At 37.2% G+C, this 23131-nt stretch overlaps 1 protein-coding gene, 2 long non-coding RNA genes and 1 pseudogene across 3 annotated transcripts; 2 read left to right on the forward strand and 2 right to left on the reverse strand.

Annotated features, from left to right (window-relative positions):
* The first annotated feature begins 2777 nt into the window (after positions 1-2777).
* LOC147501647 (uncharacterized) lies at positions 2778-3579 on the forward strand. The gene is made up of 2 exons (XR_015219845.1): positions 2778-2964; positions 3119-3579. It is a non-coding gene; the product is annotated as an uncharacterized LOC147501647 (long non-coding RNA).
* Positions 3580-10341: 6762 nt separating this feature from the next.
* LOC147501648 (uncharacterized) lies at positions 10342-11432 on the reverse strand. The gene is made up of 4 exons (XR_015219846.1): positions 10935-11432; positions 10715-10787; positions 10587-10638; positions 10342-10496 (listed from the first exon to the last, which is right to left on the reverse strand). It is a non-coding gene; the product is annotated as an uncharacterized LOC147501648 (long non-coding RNA).
* A 1083-nt stretch (positions 11433-12515) lies between these two features.
* On the reverse strand, positions 12516-15300 carry LOC147501649 (26S proteasome non-ATPase regulatory subunit 2 homolog A pseudogene; annotated as a pseudogene).
* Positions 15301-19771: 4471 nt separating this feature from the next.
* Positions 19772-22793, forward strand: LARP6C (RNA-binding protein). Its single transcript, XM_086603818.1, has 10 exons — positions 19772-20268; positions 20696-20777; positions 20880-20974; positions 21079-21150; positions 21251-21330; positions 21422-21500; positions 21624-21671; positions 21756-21824; positions 21961-22116; positions 22210-22793. Exons 1-10 carry the CDS (start codon positions 19954-19956, stop codon positions 22462-22464), a joined length of 1251 nt encoding a protein of 416 aa, XP_086459944.1. The 5' UTR covers positions 19772-19953; the 3' UTR covers positions 22465-22793.
* The last annotated feature ends 338 nt before the right edge of the window (positions 22794-23131 follow it).

Below are 23131 nucleotides of genomic sequence, written 5' to 3' on the forward strand. Positions count from 1 at the left end.
CTGCAGCGCAGATGGGCAGAGCGCTCTGCCTAACCAACAAATAAATTTGCTCGAAGTACTACCGCTAGTGATCTGAATAGAATGTTCCACTTGAGGAACCTTTCTGTTGAAGAACTTTCAGAATTTGACAGGAGACACGTGGTGAAAGAAAACGAGTTGGTGGTGACGTTCGCACAGATGGAGTATGGGTTGGTGCTTCCCCTTGACAAGGAGATATCTCGGGTATTATCTGTATGGCGCATTGCTCCGATTCAGGTGTCTATGTCAATGTGGTTAGTATTTTCGCGGGTACGCACTTTGGCTGAAGTATATCGTTGTCCTTTTGGGGGTGACGAACTGATGTTGTTAATTCGTCCAAAACGTATGTAAGAAAAAGACGGTCGATAACGTATTACGTAGAATGGGCGTATCAAGATATGAGATTTAGAGGGCTCCCAAAAGGGTACTTTAATTGGGACAAGTATTGTTTCTTAGTACGAGGAGATTGGAATCCTCATGGGTATCGCGTTCCTAATAGAATCCTAAGTATGAAAAGATTCAGAACTACGTGCTTTATTATAGATATATATTAATTATTGTTATTTTTTATTTTCTGTGATTTGTCTGTTTGTGTTGTACTTGTGGATGAGCGACCAAACATCCCGAGAGCTGACGTGAGTCAAGAAGCTATGGATCATCTTCAATTTTACTTCAGCAAGGATCGAGACGAAAATTTTTTAGATTTTTCATGGTCTAATGAAATAGTCCCTGGCTGTCATTATGGTGAAGACAAAAAGCATAGGCGCCCGCTTTATGTGCCAAAGAGCCCTTATGGAACTAAGCTATTAACTGCCAAGCAACCAGAACTTGAAGCTCAAGGTCAAGGTCCCGAACAACATCATAAAGGGAGAGATTCCCAAAGGAGTATGTCCCCGAGTTCGGACGCTCTTACGAAACCGAAAAGGAAAAGATTAAGTAATGAAGAGGAATTGAATGCACTGGAAGTACTGGATAAAGCCTCCATTGCTGTAGAACGAAGGAGCAAGCGAAAAGCCGACAAAGGATTTAGTGTGAACCTGCAACCCGAAGTGGTCGATGTCGATGAAGGCGTGAAGGTTGACAGTAACGGAGTTAGTTGTGGTCAAGTTGCCAAGATGCAGGGTGTCGAGTGGACCCTGCTGCTATGAGCAATGAGGCTATAAGGAATGGTGTTGCTGTGAGTGAAAAAGGGTCTGGAACCATGGAGAGACATTCTCAGTATACATGACCAAAACATATCCATGCCGCCCCCAATCATGCTAGTGAAGCTAGAGTTATGCAAGACATGTCTGGTGTCTCTTTACGTGCTGGAAATACTACACTGGGCCCTCCCCTAAATAGCGTCCCGATGGTCTTTCTTGATGATGACGTGATAGATGCGTTGAAGCCAGCAGATGACATAGTTTTCTCTAGCGAGATGGTCGAAGAGTATATGAATAACCAATTTGCCTCGGAAATTTGCTCAAGCAACGTGAAAAGCATAGGGGAGACGTCAGAATTGTGTATCATGGGAATGCAGAAATTACAAGAGGTAAAATGGATATGTAAATACCAATGTACTCCCTGTGTCTTTCTTTTTGTATAAATTTGAATCTTTGGACTTTATTTACAGGCTAGAGAGAGTTTAGCTAAGCCGATGGCAGTGTTGGGTCGAGAAAAGGAACTGACTCCAATGCCCTTGATGATGGATGAGTTACAGAAAGAAAACGAACAAGCAAAGGCCGAGGCTGTTAGGGTGGACGAGGAGGCGCTGGTCCTGAAGGTAAAATTGGACGTGTTGACCTTTGAAAAGGACGGTTTGGTGCATCAAAATTCAGAGATGACGCAAGTGATCATAGGGAAAGACAAAGAGTGTAAGAGAGTTATTCGAGAGCTACGCGAGGAGAGAAGTACACAATCTGAATTGAATAAAAAACTCTCATCGGCCTTGCTTGAGAAAGCTCAACTTGAGGCTTTGATGAAAAAATATGTTAACGATTTGAGTGGCGCGCGCAGTGTACTGAATGATGCCTTGCAACATTATACTTCAATGTACAATTGTTGTCCGAAAAAGGAGATTTGTGGTGTACTGATGCCAAGCGCCTTGGAGGATGCAATTGAAGATCTTGGACTTGAAGATGGAGCAGGAGAGGCTCCCTGGTTAACGGGGGATGACTATGGCTCTCCTGCTTAACGTGGCATTCTACCATATTCTAGGAGTAGCATTAGTAGGAATTTATTATCTATAGCTGGATAGGTGTTTGAAATGGCGTTTTCATGTTTAGTTATTTTTGTGTAATATAGTTTGGAAAAAAGAGATTAATAAAATAACCTTGTTGCTCCGCGTATCTCTTGTACTGCAAGTGCTTGCATATACTGCCCATTGATTGATCATTTTTTTTTTTTTTTTTTTTAAGGCAAGTGCCCATTGCGTAGAACTTGAAGGCTCTGCAAGTGCTTCAAGAAGTGGATTTACAGTCCCTCAATGAAATAATTGTGGTTGTAATAACTTTTTTGGTGATACTGTTGGATCCAAAGTTTTGAATCCCGCTAGGCAGGCAAGCTCATGAACAGCGTCCACAAGTTTTTCAGTGCATGAAACAATCTCTACTAGTAGAGTAGCAATGGTTGCTGCTGGTATGATGTATGAGAGGTCAATGTTAGCTGGTAATGCAGTTCTGAGGGTACTTTTTAGATCATTTGCCGCGGTTTTTTCCTGAATTTATATGAAAACATCGATGGTAGTGACATAACCATATTTTTTGTCAGGGTCATACCAAAGAGCTACACTCTGTTTTCTGGGACTTTAATGGAGAGTACTTGGTATCTGTTAGTGAGGATTCCGTAAGAGTATGGTCATTAGCCTCAGGAGAGTGCGTTCATGAGCTCAACTCTAATGGAAACAAGTTCCATTCTTGCGTCTTTCATCCAAGTTATTCTACCCTTTTGGTGATTGGGGGATATCAGGTATTCCTTTAAAACGATATTGAACACGACAATGAGTCCAAGTTATGGAATACGTATGTATTTGAAATAGAAGCAGGAACATAAGATACATAATGATATGGATGCTAAAAGCTAGTAGCCTTGGTCTGATATTTACGCAACTTGTTGCTTGCAGACAATGGAGTTATGGAATATGGCAGAGAATAAGAGCATGACAGTTAAGGCACATGATGGTTAGATTGCAGCTTTAGCACAATCACCTGCTACTGGGATGGTTGCATCTGCAAGCCATGACAAGTCTGTTAAGTTATGGAAGTGATTCGATGGTTGGCATTGAGATCTTGCTCTAGAGCTGTTTGCATTCCTTCTCTTGTTCCAAAGAAAAATTGAGGGATAGTATGAGGAATAGGCATTGTGTTAGATTTTCCTTCCCTGTCATTATCTTTCTTTCTTTCTTTTCAAATGTAATAACCTGGGAATTTTAAGTTCCCTTTGCTTTCCTGAACACTGGTTGGTCAATGATGGGTTTGTTTAGGGCAGTAGGTGTGGGTTTCTGGAACATGTGTAAATTGGAAAGTCGTAGGTTGTTCATTGTAGCAATAGAAAAGAAATATACCATGGGGTGTTCTTTTTTCCCTTATTTGTTTCATCTAATGATCGGCAATATTCTTTAACATTTGTAGTTTCAATTTTATCAATTGCAGAATCATTTTATGGTGCTGGTTTGTGTCATTTCTGTGTCCCAGGATGATGGAATTTGAAACGACCATGAAATGGCTCCCAGCTCGCAAGATTAGCCTGTAAAAGTCCAAATTTTACTATGGAGTATTTGTGAAGCCATAAACTGTACATTAACGCCTGAAGATTGAAACACTTAACAAGTATACAATGTTAAGAGCTTGGACTTTGGTAATCCATTTTCTCACATATTAGTGGATTTAGAACTTTTGCACGACTACTAGGCCAAATGCCTAAGTACAAGGCAATGCATACGGGCATACGGCAACCTTCTCGATTTTCATCCTGACAAGTTATACTCGAGGACTACGTTATATGATTAGCGTTCAGGTCATGGAATTGGAAGGCTTGTAATTAAGTGCCGGTGCGTGAGCAGTATCTTTTATAGTGAAGAATACCTTAGGTGATAATGCAAAATTTGGGGAAAAAAATTCAATATTGTTGATAGACACTATAAACCATTTTGCATTTATACAGTCATTTCCACTTGATCAATTTGTGCAAGTGTAATTTGTAATTGTAACTTGTAGTGGTTGGAATCATCAATGTTCACTATATATATATATATATATATGAGTTTTGATGAGTGGAGTAAGGTATTGGAAACGCGAACTCCGTGATTTTTTTTTTTTTTTTACGTAGAGTAAGATGTTATAAGTGCAAACTCAACAACTTTGGATGCGTGGAGTAAGGTGTTGCAAACGACAACTCTACGACTTTCTGGTGCGTGGGGCAAGGTGTTGCACATGCAACCCCCCACGATTTCTTGATGCGTGGAGTAAGGTGTTGCAAACACAAACCCCACGACTTTTTGACGCGTAGAGTAAGGTGTTGCAAACGCAAACTCCACGACTTTTTGATGCGTTTGAGTAAGGTATTGCAAACGCAAACTCTACGACTTTTTGATGCGTGGAGTAAGGTGTCGCAAACGCAAACTCCACGACTTTGAATTTGTATAGGTTAAATACTAACCTCACCTAAACTACTATATATAGTGGTGACTAAACTAGAGTAATTGACATACACTATTTTTGAGTAATTGACATACACTATGTTTGCCTTGCTGAATGAAAGTAAAGAAGTCAAATGTGGAAGAATATACTTTATTGATGATTTGAAATCTAAAACGGCATAGCTAGTTTGTCTCATGGACAAGCACTAAGGAGTTGTCAATTAAGCTACCAATTTGAACTAATGGAAAACAAATTTAATGATAAAAACGCCTAAGATGGAGCACATTCCAGGAGGGGGTTCCCGAAATTGTGCGAAGGAAATATGCTCCCTTAGAAGCAGTACGGTCAATGATAAGAGGTCCTTCCCAGTTTTCGCCTAGCTTCCCTACATCAATGATCTTTGATTGTCTACACAAAACCCAGTCGCCCGGATGACAAACTTTCAAGCGAAGCTTCTTGTCATATTGCTTCTTCATTGCAGCTTGGTAATGGAGGAGACGAGCAATATTGTCCTCGCGCACTTCATCTAGATTGGCCTTTGAATGAGCTAGTAATTCGTCATTATTGCCATCGCTTAAGGCAGCGGTGTGGGTCGTCCCAGCAAAAAAATTCATGGGTAATACCGCTTCTGCTCCATAAGCCAGGTTAAATGGTGACATTCCTGTCGAGCGCTTTGGAGTTGTTTTATATGCCCATAGACCGGTTAGTAATTCCCTTGTCCACTTGCCTTTAGCCTGTTCGAGTCGACGTTTGAGGATTGCTAAGATAGATTTATTTGTCGCTTCGGCTTGCCCATTTGCTTGAGGGTGATAGGGTGCAGAAAAATTGTGTTGAATATGGAGACTAGCACAAAGCCTGTGTATTTCTTCTGCATCAAATTGCTTTCTGTTGTCTGATATTAACTCAGCGGGGATACCGAATCGGCAAATTATATCCTTCCATAGGAACCGTTTGACATCTGAAGCTTGTATGTGCACCAAAGGTTGTACTTCTGCCCACTTGGTAAAGTAATATGTAGCTATGAGCAGAAACCAAACATTCCCTGGAGCTCTAGGTAGGGGCCCAATGATGTCTAAACCCCATTTTGCAAATGGCCATGGTGAAAAAAATCAAAAGTGCGGCTTCGATGGTTGGAAGAGTACCCAAATGATAATGTTTCTGATAAGGAATACATGTCTGGGAAATGTTTTTCGCATCCAATTGCATATGAGGCCACCAATATCCTTGCGTCATTGCCTTATGAGCCAAACTTCAACCACCCGAGTGATTTCCGCATATCCCTGCATGGATTTCTTGTAGCACGGCTGCTCCTTCCTGTGTTGTGAGACACCTCAGCATAGGAGACAATGAATTACCTTTCCTGTACAATTGCAGAGTTCCTGTGGATGAAGATACGAGTATAAACTTCCATGCGTCTCTTTTGACGCTATCTGCGATCTTGGGCTCTGAAGGGACTATGCCATTGTGTAGAAATGAATGACCGGTGTGCGCCAATCGTCAATGTCTGTCATGACGTTTGGGTAAGTGAAGTTGTCGGGCTCTTCTGCAATTTCGTCGTCACTTTGGTCGTTACTTTCAGGTATATGGCAGGAGTCTGCATCATTTTTTTGAAGAATCATGTTTCTATCTTTCTGGGAAGCGTCTTCGCTGGGCTTGTCTTGTAGGGGAATATCATACTTCCTTTTCCGCGTATTGACAATATTAATGTCTAATGGTAGATGTTCCCTATCAATACTGAAAAAGCAACACACATTGATGTAGATGTCTGCGAGTTGTTCTAAGAACAAGTCAATGCTCGGGTCTTGCTGGAAATCAACGTTAACTTGTCTTGGTCCATCAATGTCTACTGCTGCGGATAGATATGCTAAGGCGTCTACATGTCGAACATCATTCCGAGGCCTTTGTATAATCTGGATGGTTTCAAACTGGTGAGCAAGTCTGTGAATTAGATCTAGGTATGCTGCCATTTTATCGTCTCGGGCTTCAAAAGAGCCGGAGAATTGCCCTGCCACCAACCGTGAGTCAGTGAAAATTTGTAATTTTTGAACTCCTAAGTCCAAAGTTGTGCACATTGCGTACATGGCAGCTTCATATTCTACTACATTATTGGAGGCCTTGAATCCAAAATGAACTAAGCGCTCAATGGTTGATTTATCTGGCTTGATAAAAACACATCCTAATACAGAGCCAGATTTGTTGTGTGAGCCATCCGTGTAAACAATCCATGAATCAGATGAAGGGTCAGTATGCTTTGGTGAGGCTTCCTCACCCCTAACTATAGTCGTTTCGCTATAGATATTGTCGTCTTGGTTTACTTCGGAGACAAAATCGTCGATAGGGAAATCTGCCATTAGGGATGCAAGTGCATGACCCTTTTCTGAAATGCGAGGTTCAAAATTGATGTTATAAGCACTTAAGTAGATGTCCCATTTTGTGAGTCTACTTGATTCCTGGGCACTTCGAAAAACTTTGCGTAGAAAATATTCCATGTATACTTTGACTAGTCTTCCTTGGAAATACGGCTTGAAGCGTCTAGCAGCATGAACCAACGCTAGAGCAATTTTTTCAATTCTCGAATATCTACTTTCTGCCCCCGTTAGTGTTTTACTAATGAAGAAGATCGGACGACCGTCTTCTCCATCGATGAACAGGACTGCACTTACTGCAGTATCATTCGTAGCGACCAAATAAGCTCCAACGGGTTGCCACAGAGCTAGGGCCGCCAAGATTGGTGGCGAGACCAGGTAGTTCTTGATTGATTGAAAGGCATTTTCACAATCGTCATTCCACCTTGCTAAGTATTTTAACGTCTGAAAGAAAGGACGACACCGGTCCGAGTATTTAGAGATGAAACGATTTAGTGTTGCTAAGCGCCCTGTGAGCTGTTGAATCTCCTTTTTGGTTTTTGGAGAGGGCATGGCTTGAATGGATCGGATCTGTTCTGGGTTAGCTTCGATGCCTCTACGAGTCATCAAATACCCTAGAAATTTCCCTGATACCAGTCCGAAAGCACATTTCAAAGGATTTAGCTGCATGTTGAATTCATCAATTCTATCAAAAACTGATTGTAAGTAAGAGTTATGATCTCCACTATGTTTGGATTTTACAACCATGTCATCAATATAAACCTCCATTGTCTTTCCCAACATATCTCCGAATATGGTGTCGATCATCCTCTGGTACGTAGCCCCTGCATTTTTTAAACCGAAAGGCATGACTTGGTAACAAAAAATCCCTTGGTCAGTTATGAATGCAGTTGCTTCTTGGTCCTTCACAGCTAGCGGGATCTGGTGGTATCCCGAATACGCATCCATAAATGATAAACGTGGGTAGCCAGACGTGGCATCCACCAATTCCGATATTCGTGGGAGAGGGTATGGATGAATCGGGCAAGCTTTGTTAAGGTTGGTGAAATCAATGTACACTCTCATTTTACCATATTTTTTGGGTACTACAACCACATTAGACAACCACTGTGGATATGAAATTGGCCGTATAAACTTAGTTGAGAGTAATTGATCAATTTCCTCTCTGACTTTGAGTTTTCTTTTTGGGGCCATCGCGCGGAAAGCTTCTCGGCGGCTTGATGGTAGGATCAATGTCAAGTGTGTGGCATGCAACTTCTGAGTTAATTTTTGGCATCTGCTCGACTGACCAAGCAAAAATCTTTTTGTTCTTTCTAAGGAGTGTTACCATTTCCTTTTGTTCATTTTCCGTCAGTTCTGCCGATATGAAAGTTGTTTCTCCGCCTAAATTCCCAATCTGAACTTCTAAGAGGCGGTATATGGTCGGCGGTCCTTCATTTCTTGAACTAGCAATGTAAATACTGTGTGGGACTGATTTTGATTTAGATACTTGCTGCAAATTACTGAGAATTGTATTTCCCTGCATATCCGACTGACGATATTTCTCCAAGACCTTTTCGTGACAACTGTGGGAAGCTATCTGGTCGCCGCGCACCTTACAAATTTTGTCAAGAGATGGGAACTTTACAGCCTGGTGAAATGTAGAGACTATTGCGCCCATGTTGTAGAGCCAGTCCCTTCCTAGGATTGCATTGTAAGGGGATTTGCAATTCATCATAAGGAATTCAATGTCGATTGACTTGTCTATTAGCGTGACTAGTAAAGAGACTCTTCCTACTGGGACTGTTGTTGTTCCGTCAAACCCAATGATTGGATTATTTTCTGCAATAATTAAATTTTTTGATAGCGGCATGTTCTTGTAGCAACCTGCAAAAACGACGCTGACAGAACTTCCAATATCTATCATGATGCGCTGAACTCGCCATAATCCAACGAAAGCTGAGATGACGACAGCATCATAATGAGGATGATGGACACCAATTAGATCTATATCACTAAAACATAGGGGACCAGGCTCCGTAGTTTTCGAACGAATTCCTTCAACAAAATCAATGTTATTCACGTGATAAAATTCACACAACAAACCAAACTTAGCTCGTTGTTCACACTTTTGCCTTGCTCGTGAAATGTCATTGATTTTGGCATGACCAGCTAGTATGACATTGTGGCTAGTCATTGCTAAATTTTGCTTACAATTTTTGAAAGCAAAAACTCCTCTAATTGTCCCTTGTCGACTAGTCTTTGTATTTTTCCCTTGAGGGATCTGCACTCTTCTGTTTCATGGCCGAAATCATTGTGGAAGTGACAACAAAGATTTTTGTCACGTTTAGACTTAGTGTGTTCATGTAAGGGCAGCGGAGGAAAAAGTAAGTTGCGTCCCTTGATCTTCTCATATATCGCATCATACTTGGCATTTAATGGAGTGAGCTTCATTTCATCATGAACTGTGTTAACCTTTTTGTATTCTGATTTCTGTTGTTCCCCTCCCGATATGTTTTGCTTCTGTTTGCCTTTAGATCTTGAGAATGAGTTATTAGAGCCTGAAGTCGTGTACGTCTAGATCTGCGTTGTCGTGGCACCTGGAGGTTTGAAGGCTGAGCTTGCAGATCTGAAGTGACTGGTTGATTCATCAAGGTCTGATTAGTCAGAACTTCGGGATTGGGTAAGTTGTTTTCTTCTTTTTGTTGTAATCTTGCGTTCTTGCTCACTTGAGATCTTGTTGTTTTTACCATTACCGGATCTTGGAAGAAAGAACGTGGACAATGGTTCATTGGAAAGAACCACAGACAACGCCAATTATGTTTGGGTAGAAACTCGCCCAAACACACCAATGGTTTCGTAAGGGAGGTTGTTGCAATGAATTGTTGAGACTGTACCTTCAATGGCTGCCTACGTATCCAAATCGTTCTCTGGAATCAAGTCTCTCAAATGAACGTAGTTCTTTGTTTCAGAGAAATGGAGTATTTATAGGATAATAATGAGAAGTATTATTTCCTTCATTGCTACAAAATCTTCTGTAATTATGTAAAGTTTTAATATGGAAGCGTATCTTGCCAAATATATTTTCTAAATCTGAAATTGCTATATCTAGCTTATGATGCCATAAAATTGGGCAGGCAGGCACGCCATAAAATTGGGCAGGCAGGCACGCCATAAAATTGGGCAGAGCAAGCACGCCATGATTTTGGGCGGCGCTGACACGCCATGATTTTGGGCAGCGCACATAGTTGTGGGTAGCGCTATAACCCAACCCAACGATGATTGTTTATGGGGGTGCAGATATGGTGGCACATACAATAACCAAACTTTAACACTTGGGATTGTAAAAAAGCAGAGTTTATAGTGGTAAAACTAATAACAGTGGTATTTTCACTAAGAAGGACTAAAAATATGGGGAAAGGAGAGTTCTCCCTTTCTTCATCTTCATAAAGAACTTCTTCTTCTACATGTATGTCAAAGTCTCAATTCCTAACTCCCCAAGACTCTGAAGTCGTGCCTATTTTTGCAACCCCTTTCAATTGTTAGACGGAAAAAAAACGCGATCACCATCAATTAAGAAACATACAAATTTGGAAGTGGAACTTACGCAAACTACTCAAAGAATGAATGTGCCAAGCATCTCAAGCAAAATGGCTATCCTGCACATATATAGGAAACCCCTTCAGTTTTTGCAAGCCATAAACCATAACAAACCCAATTAGCAAAATCACAAACCGTCATTGCTCATGCTGTGAACACGTCTATGCGCTTGTCACTTTTCCCTCTGGCTTAGTATTTGTACAAGTTTCTTTAAAGAGCAAAAGTCGTGGAGAAAAAAAAAACTTTAGAATTGCAAAATAGCTTGAATTGACAACTTGCTAAACACATTAAAACTTTAAAAGTCCTAGAATAAGATTAAACCCAATCAGTTTTACGCCGAATTCAAAAGACTAACCTTTCAGCACAAACTAGGGGAGTTATAGATAGTTCTGTTCCTCGCATTAACGTTATTCACTAAAATACATACAAACACATGTTACAAAGAGTTTTTAAAACTAAATCAACTCTTCACATAAAACCGAAATAATGAGAATAGTAGTTGTATTGAGTAATCAGAACTTGGGATCCACCCATTTGGCTCAACAATCATTAATTAAGCAATCATGAAACAGTCATGAAGAAAGATATACCATTATTGATGAAAAAATGTAGACCCTTAATCGAACAATAAATTTACAACAATATGAAATTTCGAGAATCCTTATTTCAAAATAACATATTCAAAATATGGATATGAAACAAAAGTCGTAGAGATCTCAAATATTGATTGAAGTAGTAATCATCTAATTAAGAGAGAGTGTCAGAGAAAAAGTGTGCACTGTTTCAAGCAAATTTTAAGTTTTCTTTGTTTGTCTTTCGGGGGAGGCGTCTGTGAAAAGATATTTTGTCTTTCCAGAGCCTTGCCTTTTTGGCCCTCAAAATATCAGGGCGTATAATTTTTTATCCAAACTAGTTGAACCAAAAAAAGGTTATTTTGGAGAGTTCGCTTTCTTATTAGAATAGATTATTTAGTACCACCTCCTTGTATATAATTTATTCACAACTAAATACCAATTTCCATGGCGAGATCTTTACGCCACTCTTGAGTGGATTATATACCCTTGTTACCAATTCACCCAATTATTTACGAATAATTCGTGAATCGAATTTTTTAAGGGCAAAACGTATAATACTTCCGAATGTTTGAAAGATTCGGAATAATTCGCGATTTCTTGCCTTGAAATAATACAGATTTTGCCGAATTCGGCTCCAAAAATAATAATAATAATAATAATGAAAGAAAATTCGGTTACGTTTTTGTTATTTTTTATGTATTTTATGTCTTCACTCTTACTTTAAGTCTCTCACTCTTACATTTTTAGTGATAAATTAATCTAAAAGCTTTGCTTTTATACTTTTGGGACAATATTTAAATTGTCATGTTATGGTGTGTGTATTTTGAAATTTGAACATTAATTTCAATCCAATAACAAATAAATTAAGGTACTTATATGGACCATTCAATTGATTTCAATGTTTTTGTAACTAAATTGTTTAGATATGTTTGTTATGTTGTAAAAAATGATAACTATTATTAATATTTATTACTAACATAATATTACGAATTTTTTACTTCCGAATTTTTTGCAACCAAACGTTTAAAATGCGTATTAATTAAACACCATATAATTACCATATTGTGAATTTTTGACCGTATTATTTTTTTGAATCACCGAATAATTCTCGAATGATTCTCCTACCGAATTTTTGCCGTATCCTAAATTGCTAACAAGGTTATATACACCAATGCTCACATAGTTAGTATGGATTTCGACTATATTTCCTTTAGTCACATATATAGGGAAGCAAATAGCGATGCTGACTATCTTGCTTCTCCGCGTTTTTCTTTGTATCCTAGTACTATTTCCATTTCTGGTCCACCTATAGATAAGAGGTTGAATGACATTGTACAGGCTGATGCCTGAGGGACCAATTATGTAAGACTCGATCTCTCGATTAATAAATATGTAGGGGTCTGCTTAACCACAATTTAATTCAATTAAAAAAAAAACAAAAAACAAATCATACATTCATACTAAATCCATCGCCTCGTCATGCAGCCAAGATCACTAAACTATAAGTAGTAACTAATAAGTCATAATGAATTAACTCCCAATAGCCTAATCATCCTCCATGTACTCCGGGTTCCTTTTTAAAATGACAAACCCTTCAAGAACTGGCGTAAGAGGAACATAGTTTTCAGTTGCTAATTCTGCTCTATCACCAGCTGCCAACAGAACTGGCGTTGAGTGTGTTTGAAATCCAGTGATGCTCTTTGGTCTACCAGCTTGTCCAACAACATCAACAACTTTACCCACTCTAACGGGCACCGCTAAAGGTTTGAGATCCTCATCAACGGTCATTAACATTCTAGGCTGCATTGCCAAAACAATGAAATAGAGAACGTAATGGTATTTCCCAAGGATTATGGATTTCATGTCAAGACACGCATGCAGCAAAGTGACGATTCCAGCAAGTGCTGTTGGAGACACTAAGAATCGCTCTGAATGGTACGGATCAATAGTTAGTAATCCCTTCCCTAGATGAACAAGACCTTGAGCAATCCGTACACAGAAGAGGATATCCGCTTGCTTGTAGTAATAATTCGAGAGGTCACGAAGCATACCAGCAATTCGAGCATTGTTGGTACCAGCGCCAATCAGACCCAAGGAGATGATTGCCGCCATAACTACTTCTGTATCCGAGTCATGGCTGAGTCTGCTTAGTGTGTCCATAACGTTGACTTTTGGGTTGGATATGCAAAGCAGTCCAAGAGCCAAAGGAACGGCTTGACGAGTATTCTGCTCTCCATACTGCAACACATGCTCCAGTGATCTTATCGCCATCTCAAGACCCAGTTCCTCCGCCATAGAAATCATAGCAATTCCAAGCACAGCGGCCCCTTGATGCTTCTCATCGTTCTCTTTTTCTAAATGGTGTGCACAGTGTCCTAGAAGATTCTGCACCTTTAGAACATTGCCAGTTCCAGCATATGCACAAGAGAGAAGAGTCATGTCACAATATTTCCTGATTTTCTCATTAAATGTCTTTGTAACTTCAGCCGTAGCTTCCACCCTTTCCTGCTTCCCAAGGTATAGAAGGCCTAGGCCTAAAGGCAGAAACCGGGTCAACGGCTCAACCCAATCAGACTCCTCGCGGTCCATCAAAGAAAATATTATGGATTGTGCAACCTCTTCGTTGCACGAACCAACAAAGACCAATCCCAACGAAATTGCAGTAAAGGCAATTACGTCAACTGGTGATTTTGTATCAACAAGAATTGGACATAATGTCTCCAGTATCTGTTCATTCTGGGACCCTGCATATGCAAGACCGAGTCCCATAATTGCCCCAATACGGATGGTTGGATTTTCATTTTTTAAATAATCGCAAAGAAGTGCCAATGCAGGATCACACTTACTGCTGACATGGCAGTTGACAATACCAACTCCTAGTAATGCACCAGCAATAACATGGAAGTCAGTGCTGTGGAAGTATTTGTCAATTTGTGAAAGACCAGAGTCAATATCCCATAACTTAATCATTCCAAGACTTCCTACAACACTAACTTTCCCGTGTTCCTTGTTCTTGAAAAGCCAACTTCCGCTAGAGCCACCATTTGAAGATTCTGTCATAAACTTATCTTGACCAAATCCCGCATTCACAAATGCGTTGACAAAAGTGGCTGCCAAGTTTTGTCTAGCTGAAACTATAGTAGCACCACCACTTGCCTGCCCTTCAATCTGGGGAACCCTATAAACATCTTCAGGGGATTTAGGTGCCATGACTTGAATATCGCGAGCAAGATTAAGATAGCCTTCACTCAATTTAGCATTGTTAATAATGTCTTGCATTACCTCCCTCTCATCATCATTGGCAACCATGTTTTCATCAAGCACGAAATCAACACCATGTCGAGCAAGGATATAGCAAAACTGCTTCTTTTGTAGCAAATCGTCACATGAGGTAAACAAGTCCTTCACATATTGTAGATTTCCCAGGAAGAGTGCGATCCTGAGCGCACTTGGGTACTCTTTGGACTTGACATAAATAGAATGCGCTAAGTCCAGGACTAACCTGTCATCTGGTCCAGGAAGGTAGCTCACAGAACTAGAAAGGTACAGGCATGTCCGTTTGTAATTTGTGCTATCAATATGGTCACGTAACAAATCAAGGTCTTCAACCTCCAAAAGAAGATCAACAGCCTCAGGCTCTCCATTGTGCTTCATAAGAAAAGCAACGATTTGCCTCACAAGTACCATCATGTAATTTATTTCAGTCTGCTGTAGTGTCTTATCGGCATATTCCTCTTGGATTTCCTTCATAAGATTCCGGACATATGCATGACCCCATGAAGCAATATCTCCTTGGGAACCCAACAGCCTGTACTTGAGGCTCTCCCTTTCTCCTTGTGCAGACATGGTCAATGCCAAAACTGAGAGTGTGTCTGCGAGGTTTTTCTTCTGATCTGAATCACCCATTGTCTCATAATACGATTTTAATGTACCATAATGAGGACGTAGGAACTTAAGGGGTTCGGGAACAGATGTCATAGAGCTTGTTGATGTACGAATCTCATGCATCATGCGTTCAAGAGCAACTTTCTGAATTCCGGGATTAGAATTATCCTCAACTACTCTTTCAACACAAAGCTCTAATCGTTGCTTCAGAGCCACATCTTCATCTGATAAATCTTCACTAGAGTTTCGATCTATCTCCATCTATATATCTAGATCCAACAACAACTTTCAAGAAACCCTTTTACCCCAGTAATACTTTTAATATGCAACAAAAGACGAAAACAAACAAACTGAACAAATTGATTATGAACTATATTACTCAAGGATAATAGATAGTGACTTACGACGCAATTTTTAAGCTGGTAGGAGGTGAGGCCGGGATGCTTGACCTTGAGAATGGTGTAGTTCGTGAGCGTATTTGTTTCAATGTGAGAGTATTTATAAAGACTTGCGACCACCCGAGTTGTCTTTCTACTCAAGCAATTAGAATTTAGAAATTAGAACTCACAAAGGATTCCGAATTAGAAACTGATTTATAGTCGGCATAAAATCCAACTCATAAGCCCCCAACAACATTATGGCTCACCGATATTCGAGAAGAATTATCCAGATTTCAGTTATCGAAATTGGTAAAAGTTGTTATTTGAATATTCATATGAACATAACCATAATATTCTGAAAAGGAATCAAATGGAGATGAAAAACTTCACAGTTTCATTCAAAATACACGTACATGCCATGCCAGCGATATTTTAAGAGAGGTAGAATCATAGATGGGACTGGGAGATTGAAGATTGTAAGAATTCATAAATATCAAAAAATATAACAAGTTTGCGAGTCACCTATTATTATTATTTTTTTGTTCCTACTCCTCATTTTATGACAGAAACTTTCAAGAAACCCTTTTACCCCAGAAAAAGTTTTACAAAATGTCTCACACAAATTTTCGAATCAGAATATATTTTTATTAAAAATAAATCAAAATAAGGGATCAAATTGAGATAGCATATTCACTTTGTGGTTTAGGATATTAATCCGTAATTTTTAAATAGAATTATCTTAAACTCGGTCTAGCTTGTATAATAGTTTTCTTAGATTTATAGTGATTTTAAGGCAAATTTTCCGAATATATTTTTATTGAAAATAAACCAAATATGTTAATGAAATTATTATGGTGTATAAGTACTTGGAAACTAAGGAATTAAATTGAGATAACCTTTTCACTTTATGGTTTAGAATATTAATCCATAATTTTCAAATAGAATTATCTTAAACTTAATCTAGCTTGTATAATAGTTTTATTAGATTTATGGTGATTTAGTGTAAATCATCACCATTCAAATTTTATGTACTAATGTGTACAAATCACTAAAAACAGATTGATTATTTTCATATCATCAAAAATACACTACTCTCATTTGAAAAGATTTATCACATGAACGCGTGCCCTATGAACGGGTGTCATTATATTAAATTATTCTAAAAAATATTAGCAACTATGCATAACTATAAAAAAATAAAAATTATATTAATTACTCATTTAAATTTCTTGCACCATTCTCTATAAAAAAGGAAGCACCAAACTTTGATAAAACTCATCGAACTTCTTTTTATTGTTAGGTTTAATAATATAAGTTTGATTAAAGTTTTGTGAGAATGTCCAATGTGGCCAAAATAATATTGAAGTTGAATAGCAAGACATTCTCAATCACAATAAAAAATTATAATAAATACTATTTAAAATGCAAAACTATATTTGTCGAGACATTTATTCTCTACATATAATACAAATATGTTTTAAATGCATTTGCATCAAGTTTTTGATTTTTCATTAATTATATATTCTTTGAGATTAGTTTAATGTAGCGTTGCATCCAGGTTTCTAATTTTTCATTAATTATTCTTTCAAGTTTGCATCAAGTTTTCAATTTTTTTTGTTAATTATTATTTGAGGTTAGTTCATGGTGTATTCACTTTATGATTTCCAGTTAGTTATTCATTAAAGGTTAATTGATGCAGCATCCAATTTTCGATGTTTAGATTAATTAGTCTTTGAGATTAGTTCATTGTATTTGCATCCATGTTCCAATCTCCGTTAATTACTCTTTGAGGTTAGTTTAATACATCCTCATCCAGTTTCGATTTCCTATTAATTGTTTTTCTAGGTTAGTTCGATAGTTTACAATTTCTATACATTTTACATATATGTAAGGTCCCTGTTTTTATAAATTCACTTTCGTTTTTGGGTTCCTAATTACTTGTAATTATTCATGTGAGAAGGCTAAAAAAAGTGGACATTTATGCTTTGAGGTCGATCGCGATGATTACATCCGACTTCGATTTCTAGTTAACTATTTTTTGAGGTTATTTCAATGCATTTGCATCCAATTTTTTATTTTCCGTTAGTTAATCTCGATTTTAGTTTAATGCAATTGCATCCAGTTTTTTGTTTTCCGTTAATTATTCTTTTGAGGTTAGTTCAATGCAATTTGCATCCGATTTTCGATTTTATGTTAATTGTTTTTTGAGATTAGTTCAATGCATTTGCATCAAGTTTCCGATTTCCCATTAATTATTTTTTGAGGTTAGTTCAATGCGATTACATCAAATTTATAATTTCCGTTAATTATTCATTAAAGGTTAGTTCAAGCGGTTTCATCTATTTTTCAATGTTTAGTTAATTAGTCTTTGAGATTATTTCTAATTTCCCATTAATTATTCTCTCAAATTAGTTTAATGCAATTTGTATAAAGTTTCTAATTTCCTCATTAATTACTCTTTGAGCTCGATGTATTTGAATCCAGTTTTCGATTTCCTTATAATTATCTAATGTGGTGTGTAATACCAAGTTCTACCAATTCATCCATCCGTAGTGTCATTGCAAACATGATATAAAAAGTAAATTATGCTTAATTTACTATGTGGGATCATTGAAGATTATTCAGTTTTCGATTTCCAATTAATTATTCTTTAAATTATGCATGACTCACTATATGGAATCGATCTTCAAAGATTATCTACTTAACGGTGTTGTTATATTAATTATTAGAAAAATATTTGCAAATATGCATAACTATTATATATTAATATTATATTTACACTAAACCAAATTTCTTATAACGATCACTCTCCATTAAAAAAAAACTTGCATTTGATAAAATCCTTCAACTTCATTTTGTTGTTTAATAATAGAAGTTTGATTGATGTTTTGTGAGATTGCCTAATAAAACGAAGTTCATATATATTGAAGCTACTTGAATACTGAAAAGAGATAAGATAAACGCCATTTTAAATACAAAACTATATTTATCGAGACATTCCCACAACATATAACCCAACTATGTTTTGAGGTTAGTTCAATGCATTTGCATCCGGTTTTCGATTTTCCGTTATTTATATTTTTGAGGTTAGTTTAATGCGTTGCATCCAATTTGCAATTCTCGTTATTTATTTTTTTGAGATCAATTCAATGCCGATCCGCCTTACGATTTATCGTTAATTATTTTTTTTGGTTAGTTTAATACATTTGCATCCAATTTCCAATTTCAAATTGTTCTTCAAGTTATTCGATGCATTTGCATCCAGTTTTTGATTTCCCGTTAATTATTCTGTGAGATTAATTTAATGTATTTGCATCCAGTTTCTGATTTCTCGTTTATTATTTGATAAAGTTGTATTTGCATATAGTTTCCGATTTCCCGTTAATTATTTTTTAAGATTAGTTCCACGCATTTGCATTATGTTTCTAATTTATAATTAATTTTTCTTTGAGGTTAGTTCAATGCAGTTGTATTCAATTTCCGATTTCCTGTTAATTTAATCTTTGAGGGTTAGCTCAATGTATTTGCATCCAGTTTTCGATTTTATGACAATTATTTTTTAATGTTAGTTTGATGTATTTGCATCCAAGTTTTGATTTTTTGTTAATTATTCTTTGAGGTTAGTTTAATGTAGTTGTATCCATATTCCGATTTTCTATTAATTAATTTTTAAGATTAGTTTAATGCTTGTTATTGCTTTGTCGTTATTATTATTTTTTTTCATTTTCTATTATATATTTTATGATGTTATTTTTAGTATAATTGTTACGTGTTAAAGATATATTCGAAATAAGTCGGTGTTTTATCATAGTCTCATAGACACTAAAATTGTATGATTTGTAATATGGAATTAGTTTCTACAAATCACTTATTTTTTAGCAATTTTTTTATTTGATCAAATATATAAAAATTAGAACAATAAAAGTGTTTGATTCGTAATATGAAATTACATACTACAAATCACCTATTTTTTAGCAATTTTTTATTTTATTTTATCAAATATATAAGAATTGATAATACACTCAAACTCTCCAAATATAAGAATTAGAAATACACTCAAACTCTCCAAAGAAATACATTCAAACTCTCCAAAGAGGTTCAATGTAGGTAGGATTGTAGGCTATTAGAAAATACTATATTTCATATTATAGTGCCACATAGGATAGAGAAAAATCTAACTCTCATATTAGAGTGCCACATAGGAGAGAGAAAATCCTCCTTTAAAGGTCTCTGTTTTAGTATATAGATAGTAGATAGCCTTTCTTTGAAACAACCGGTCAAACCCCATGGAAAAGGGTCATGTCATGTGTAATGAAAAACACAAAAATAGGCGATTGGGTCTCCTCTCAAATGGATCAAACAAACCAAGACACACCTTAAATGGGCGCGAAATGTGGATTGCATTGTCAAAGCCAAATTCAGTTACAAAATCTTCAGGAGAAAGAAAAACATACCACAACCTCAAAACAGAGAAAAAAAGTAGAAAAAAAATAGTTTCACAACTTAAACAAAAGTTAAGATAATAACAAAAAAAATGGCACAGGAAAATATTGAAAAAGATCAAATGGAAATAAATGAGTCTAGTACAGATTCATTTAAGTTTAATGTTCATGCACCTGAGTTTGTTCCAAAGTCACAACCCCATGTCCCTATTTCTCCCATTTCTGGTTATTACTATCCATGCTTCCACTTTCTTGATGGTAGTGGTGGAGGTGGAGGTGCTGGGTCTAATTGGTTATATGTTGCTGATCAAGAAGCAGTCCAGTTTATGCCAAATTCCAGTGTTGCTGTGCCAAGTAACTCGAAGAAATTTCTTAATGATGATCTTAGGCAAAAGATTATTAAGCAGGTTATTCTGTTTCTTATATTTTCCATCTCTGAAGAACTACGTACTTTTTTTGCTGGTGGCATTGCGCGCTTATTTTTAATCTTGATAATAGTTGACTTTGAAATTGGGTTTTGGCTTCCTTTCTACCTATCATGGTCTGGATTCGTTTTGTTTGTTGGCTGACTGATTAGAAAAATGGAATGATTTCAATTATACTGTGCCTTCTTCAAGAAAATGAGTACATAAATCTATCTTACATATCTTAATCCCAAGCCTAGCCTCTAGCTAGTCCATGCTTGACGCAAAAGCATATATTATGCATAAGCGAGATAATACTATGTAGAATTGGATTTCTGGTGTTGACTTATCTGTATATTTATCTGTTAACCATGTTTTAAAGTCTAAAAACTCTTCTCAAGTTTGGTGATTTTGTTTATTTATGTAATAGGTAGAATTCCAGTTCAGTGACATGAGTTTGCTTGCAAGTGAAACGCTTGCAAAACATATGAACAAAAATTCTGAAGGTTATGGTAAGCATTTTTGTTTCACTTGGAACAGGGAGTTGATGTATCGATGCTTATTTCCATTGTTGAAACTAAAATGAGCAACTGTATTTTTTGGCATTTTTACAGTTCCAATATCTGTTGTTGCATCTTCGAAGAAGATTAAGTCCCTTGTCAATAACAACCATTTGCTTGCTCAGGCGCTACGAACCTCTTCAAAGCTTGTAAACTTCTTTCTATATACTTAACAAATCTAACTATTGAAAGATGGACATTTGAGGCTTTTTTATGTGTATGGAACTAATACTTTTTATCTTAATCTGTGGAGGTCTTAACTGAAGACGGTAAGAAAGTCAAACGCAAACACATCTTCACAGATCGAGACAAAGAGGATTTGCAGGTTATATCTATAATTCAAACTCAATATCTCAAACTCAAATTAACCTGGCTGAAACATGAACATTGTGATTAAGATCATGTGTCTTCTCTGCTTCTTCCAGTCTCGCGTGGTTGTGGCTGAGAATTTACCTGAGGATTACTCTCATCGCAATCTTGAGAAAATCTTTGGCGTTGTTGGAAGGTTCGATCTTTCCCCACATAGTTTATTCTATTTTATTAGTATGAGTATAGAGGAGGAGGATTGTTATTGAGCTGATGACTGTAATGATCAGTGTGAAGACTGTCCGAATATGCCATCCACAGGAATCCAATGCTTCTCGTTCAAAAGGAGATGTTGTTATCAGTAACAAGGTATGAGGTTTTGTTGAATGCGCTGTTCCTATGCAGTATATTATCATTTATAACAGGGGATATCCTTTTTGAATTCCCTGCTACTTCTTAACCCTAAATGTTTTTGTCTGTGTGTTTACATAGCTTCATGCTCTTATTGAGTACGAAACTGGAGATCAGGCTGAGAAAGCTGTAAGTTTTTTTACTGTACTGTTACAAAGTGAAACATAAATCATGCTTTGTTTTCGTATGTAAGTGTTCTTGTAATTTGATTAGGTTGAAAAGCTTAATGATGAGAGAAACTGGAGAAAAGGCCTTCGTGTGAGATTGTTGCTCAGGCGCTCGGTATATTTCTGTTTCATATTTCCTGCAGTTCCCCTATTGTATCTCTTAGTGTAAGCAACCTGTTGTCGATAATAGTTGATATTATTCTTGTTTTACTTTGATAACTTTTTCACAAGATATCATTTTCAATTTCCAGCCAAGATCTGTTATAAGAAGCAGGAAATCGGAATATGATCATTTTGATGCATACTCAGATGACGATGAGGCTCCACCCTCTGAATCATTGGAGAGTTCCTCTCAGACCAAAAATGCAGATGTATCGAGTGAGAGCAATGTAAACGACCGTGCTAATGTAAGTGACCATATGCTATCAGGCCCCTTTCTGCTCTGCTAAGAGACAAAACTTAATGAGTGTCTTGTGATTTTACCGAATGCATCTTGATAGGCTGAAGATAATACGTCCGGACCAAAGAAAGGGTGGTCTCGAATCCGTGCGAAGTGTCGTGGCCATGGTCAGAGCAATAATGGTCATGGTCCGATTTCTCCTACAGCCCAATCAAGTAGCTGCAACCAATCTGATGCTTCAACTAAGCAGCAGACTCCTCGAGGACCAAGAATGCCAGATGGGACACGGGGGTTCACAGTGGGCCGTGGGAAACCAGTAACTTTGACGGCACCTACTAGTTCATCTCTGGACTGATTGTTGCCGGCAACTGTTCCTCTCTTTTTGATGCTTAAGAAATGAATCCGTTTTTCCCTTCGCGATGATGTTGAGAAGTATGAAATTAGTTATTTAGCCTGTAACTGTAGGTGGAAAGTGCATCAACTCTTATGCAACACCTTCTAGCTTGTCAGTAATTTTTTGATGTATGATATGGCTGGTTTTCCCTTTTGACATTGTCATTTGTTGTTCTTATCATGGTCAGTTCGATTTTGAAGATGGGACTACTGGTTGTAAAATCTGTTTGAATAATGGAAATAAGCCATGAAATTTTGTTTCTGTATTTGGCAAGATAAATTTTCTTGACATATATTGGCTCTAGTTTTTACTCTATATGAAACATGACTTAATTGAGTTTTATAAATTTAAACTGTTGGTGTGGCTATTGTAGTTAGAAATAAATAATCTTCTTCTCTGCCATTGCTTGTAAGTTGTAACCTATCCTATATGCCCAGCTAAGGACTAGTCATATTACTTACCTTTGGCGAAGACGTACAGTGCATAGTTCTTGACTACTTGATGAGAATTGAACTAACTATAGCCAAGACCATCCAACTTTGTTAACCTTTTTCAGATTTAGAAATTATGTTCGTAAGAACTAAATCAAAAACATTCAGTTCTAGACATATGCAGCACACTCATGGTC

The sequence above is a fragment of the Coptis chinensis genome, chromosome 4 (genome assembly GCF_015680905.1).
Source record: "Coptis chinensis isolate HL-2020 chromosome 4, ASM1568090v1, whole genome shotgun sequence".
Lineage (NCBI taxonomy): Eukaryota > Viridiplantae > Streptophyta > Magnoliopsida > Ranunculales > Ranunculaceae > Coptis > Coptis chinensis.

Coding starts and splice junctions, on each gene's coding strand:
- LARP6C (XM_086603818.1), top strand. CDS start 19,954: ATGGCACAGGAAAATATTGAAAAAGATCAAATGGAAATAAATGAGTCT. Junction 21,331..21,421: donor ATCTTTGGCGTTGTTGGAAG/GTTCGATCTTTC, acceptor TGTAATGATCAG/TGTGAAGACTGTCCGAATAT. Junction 21,672..21,755: donor GAGATCAGGCTGAGAAAGCT/GTAAGTTTTTTT, acceptor TAATTTGATTAG/GTTGAAAAGCTTAATGATGA.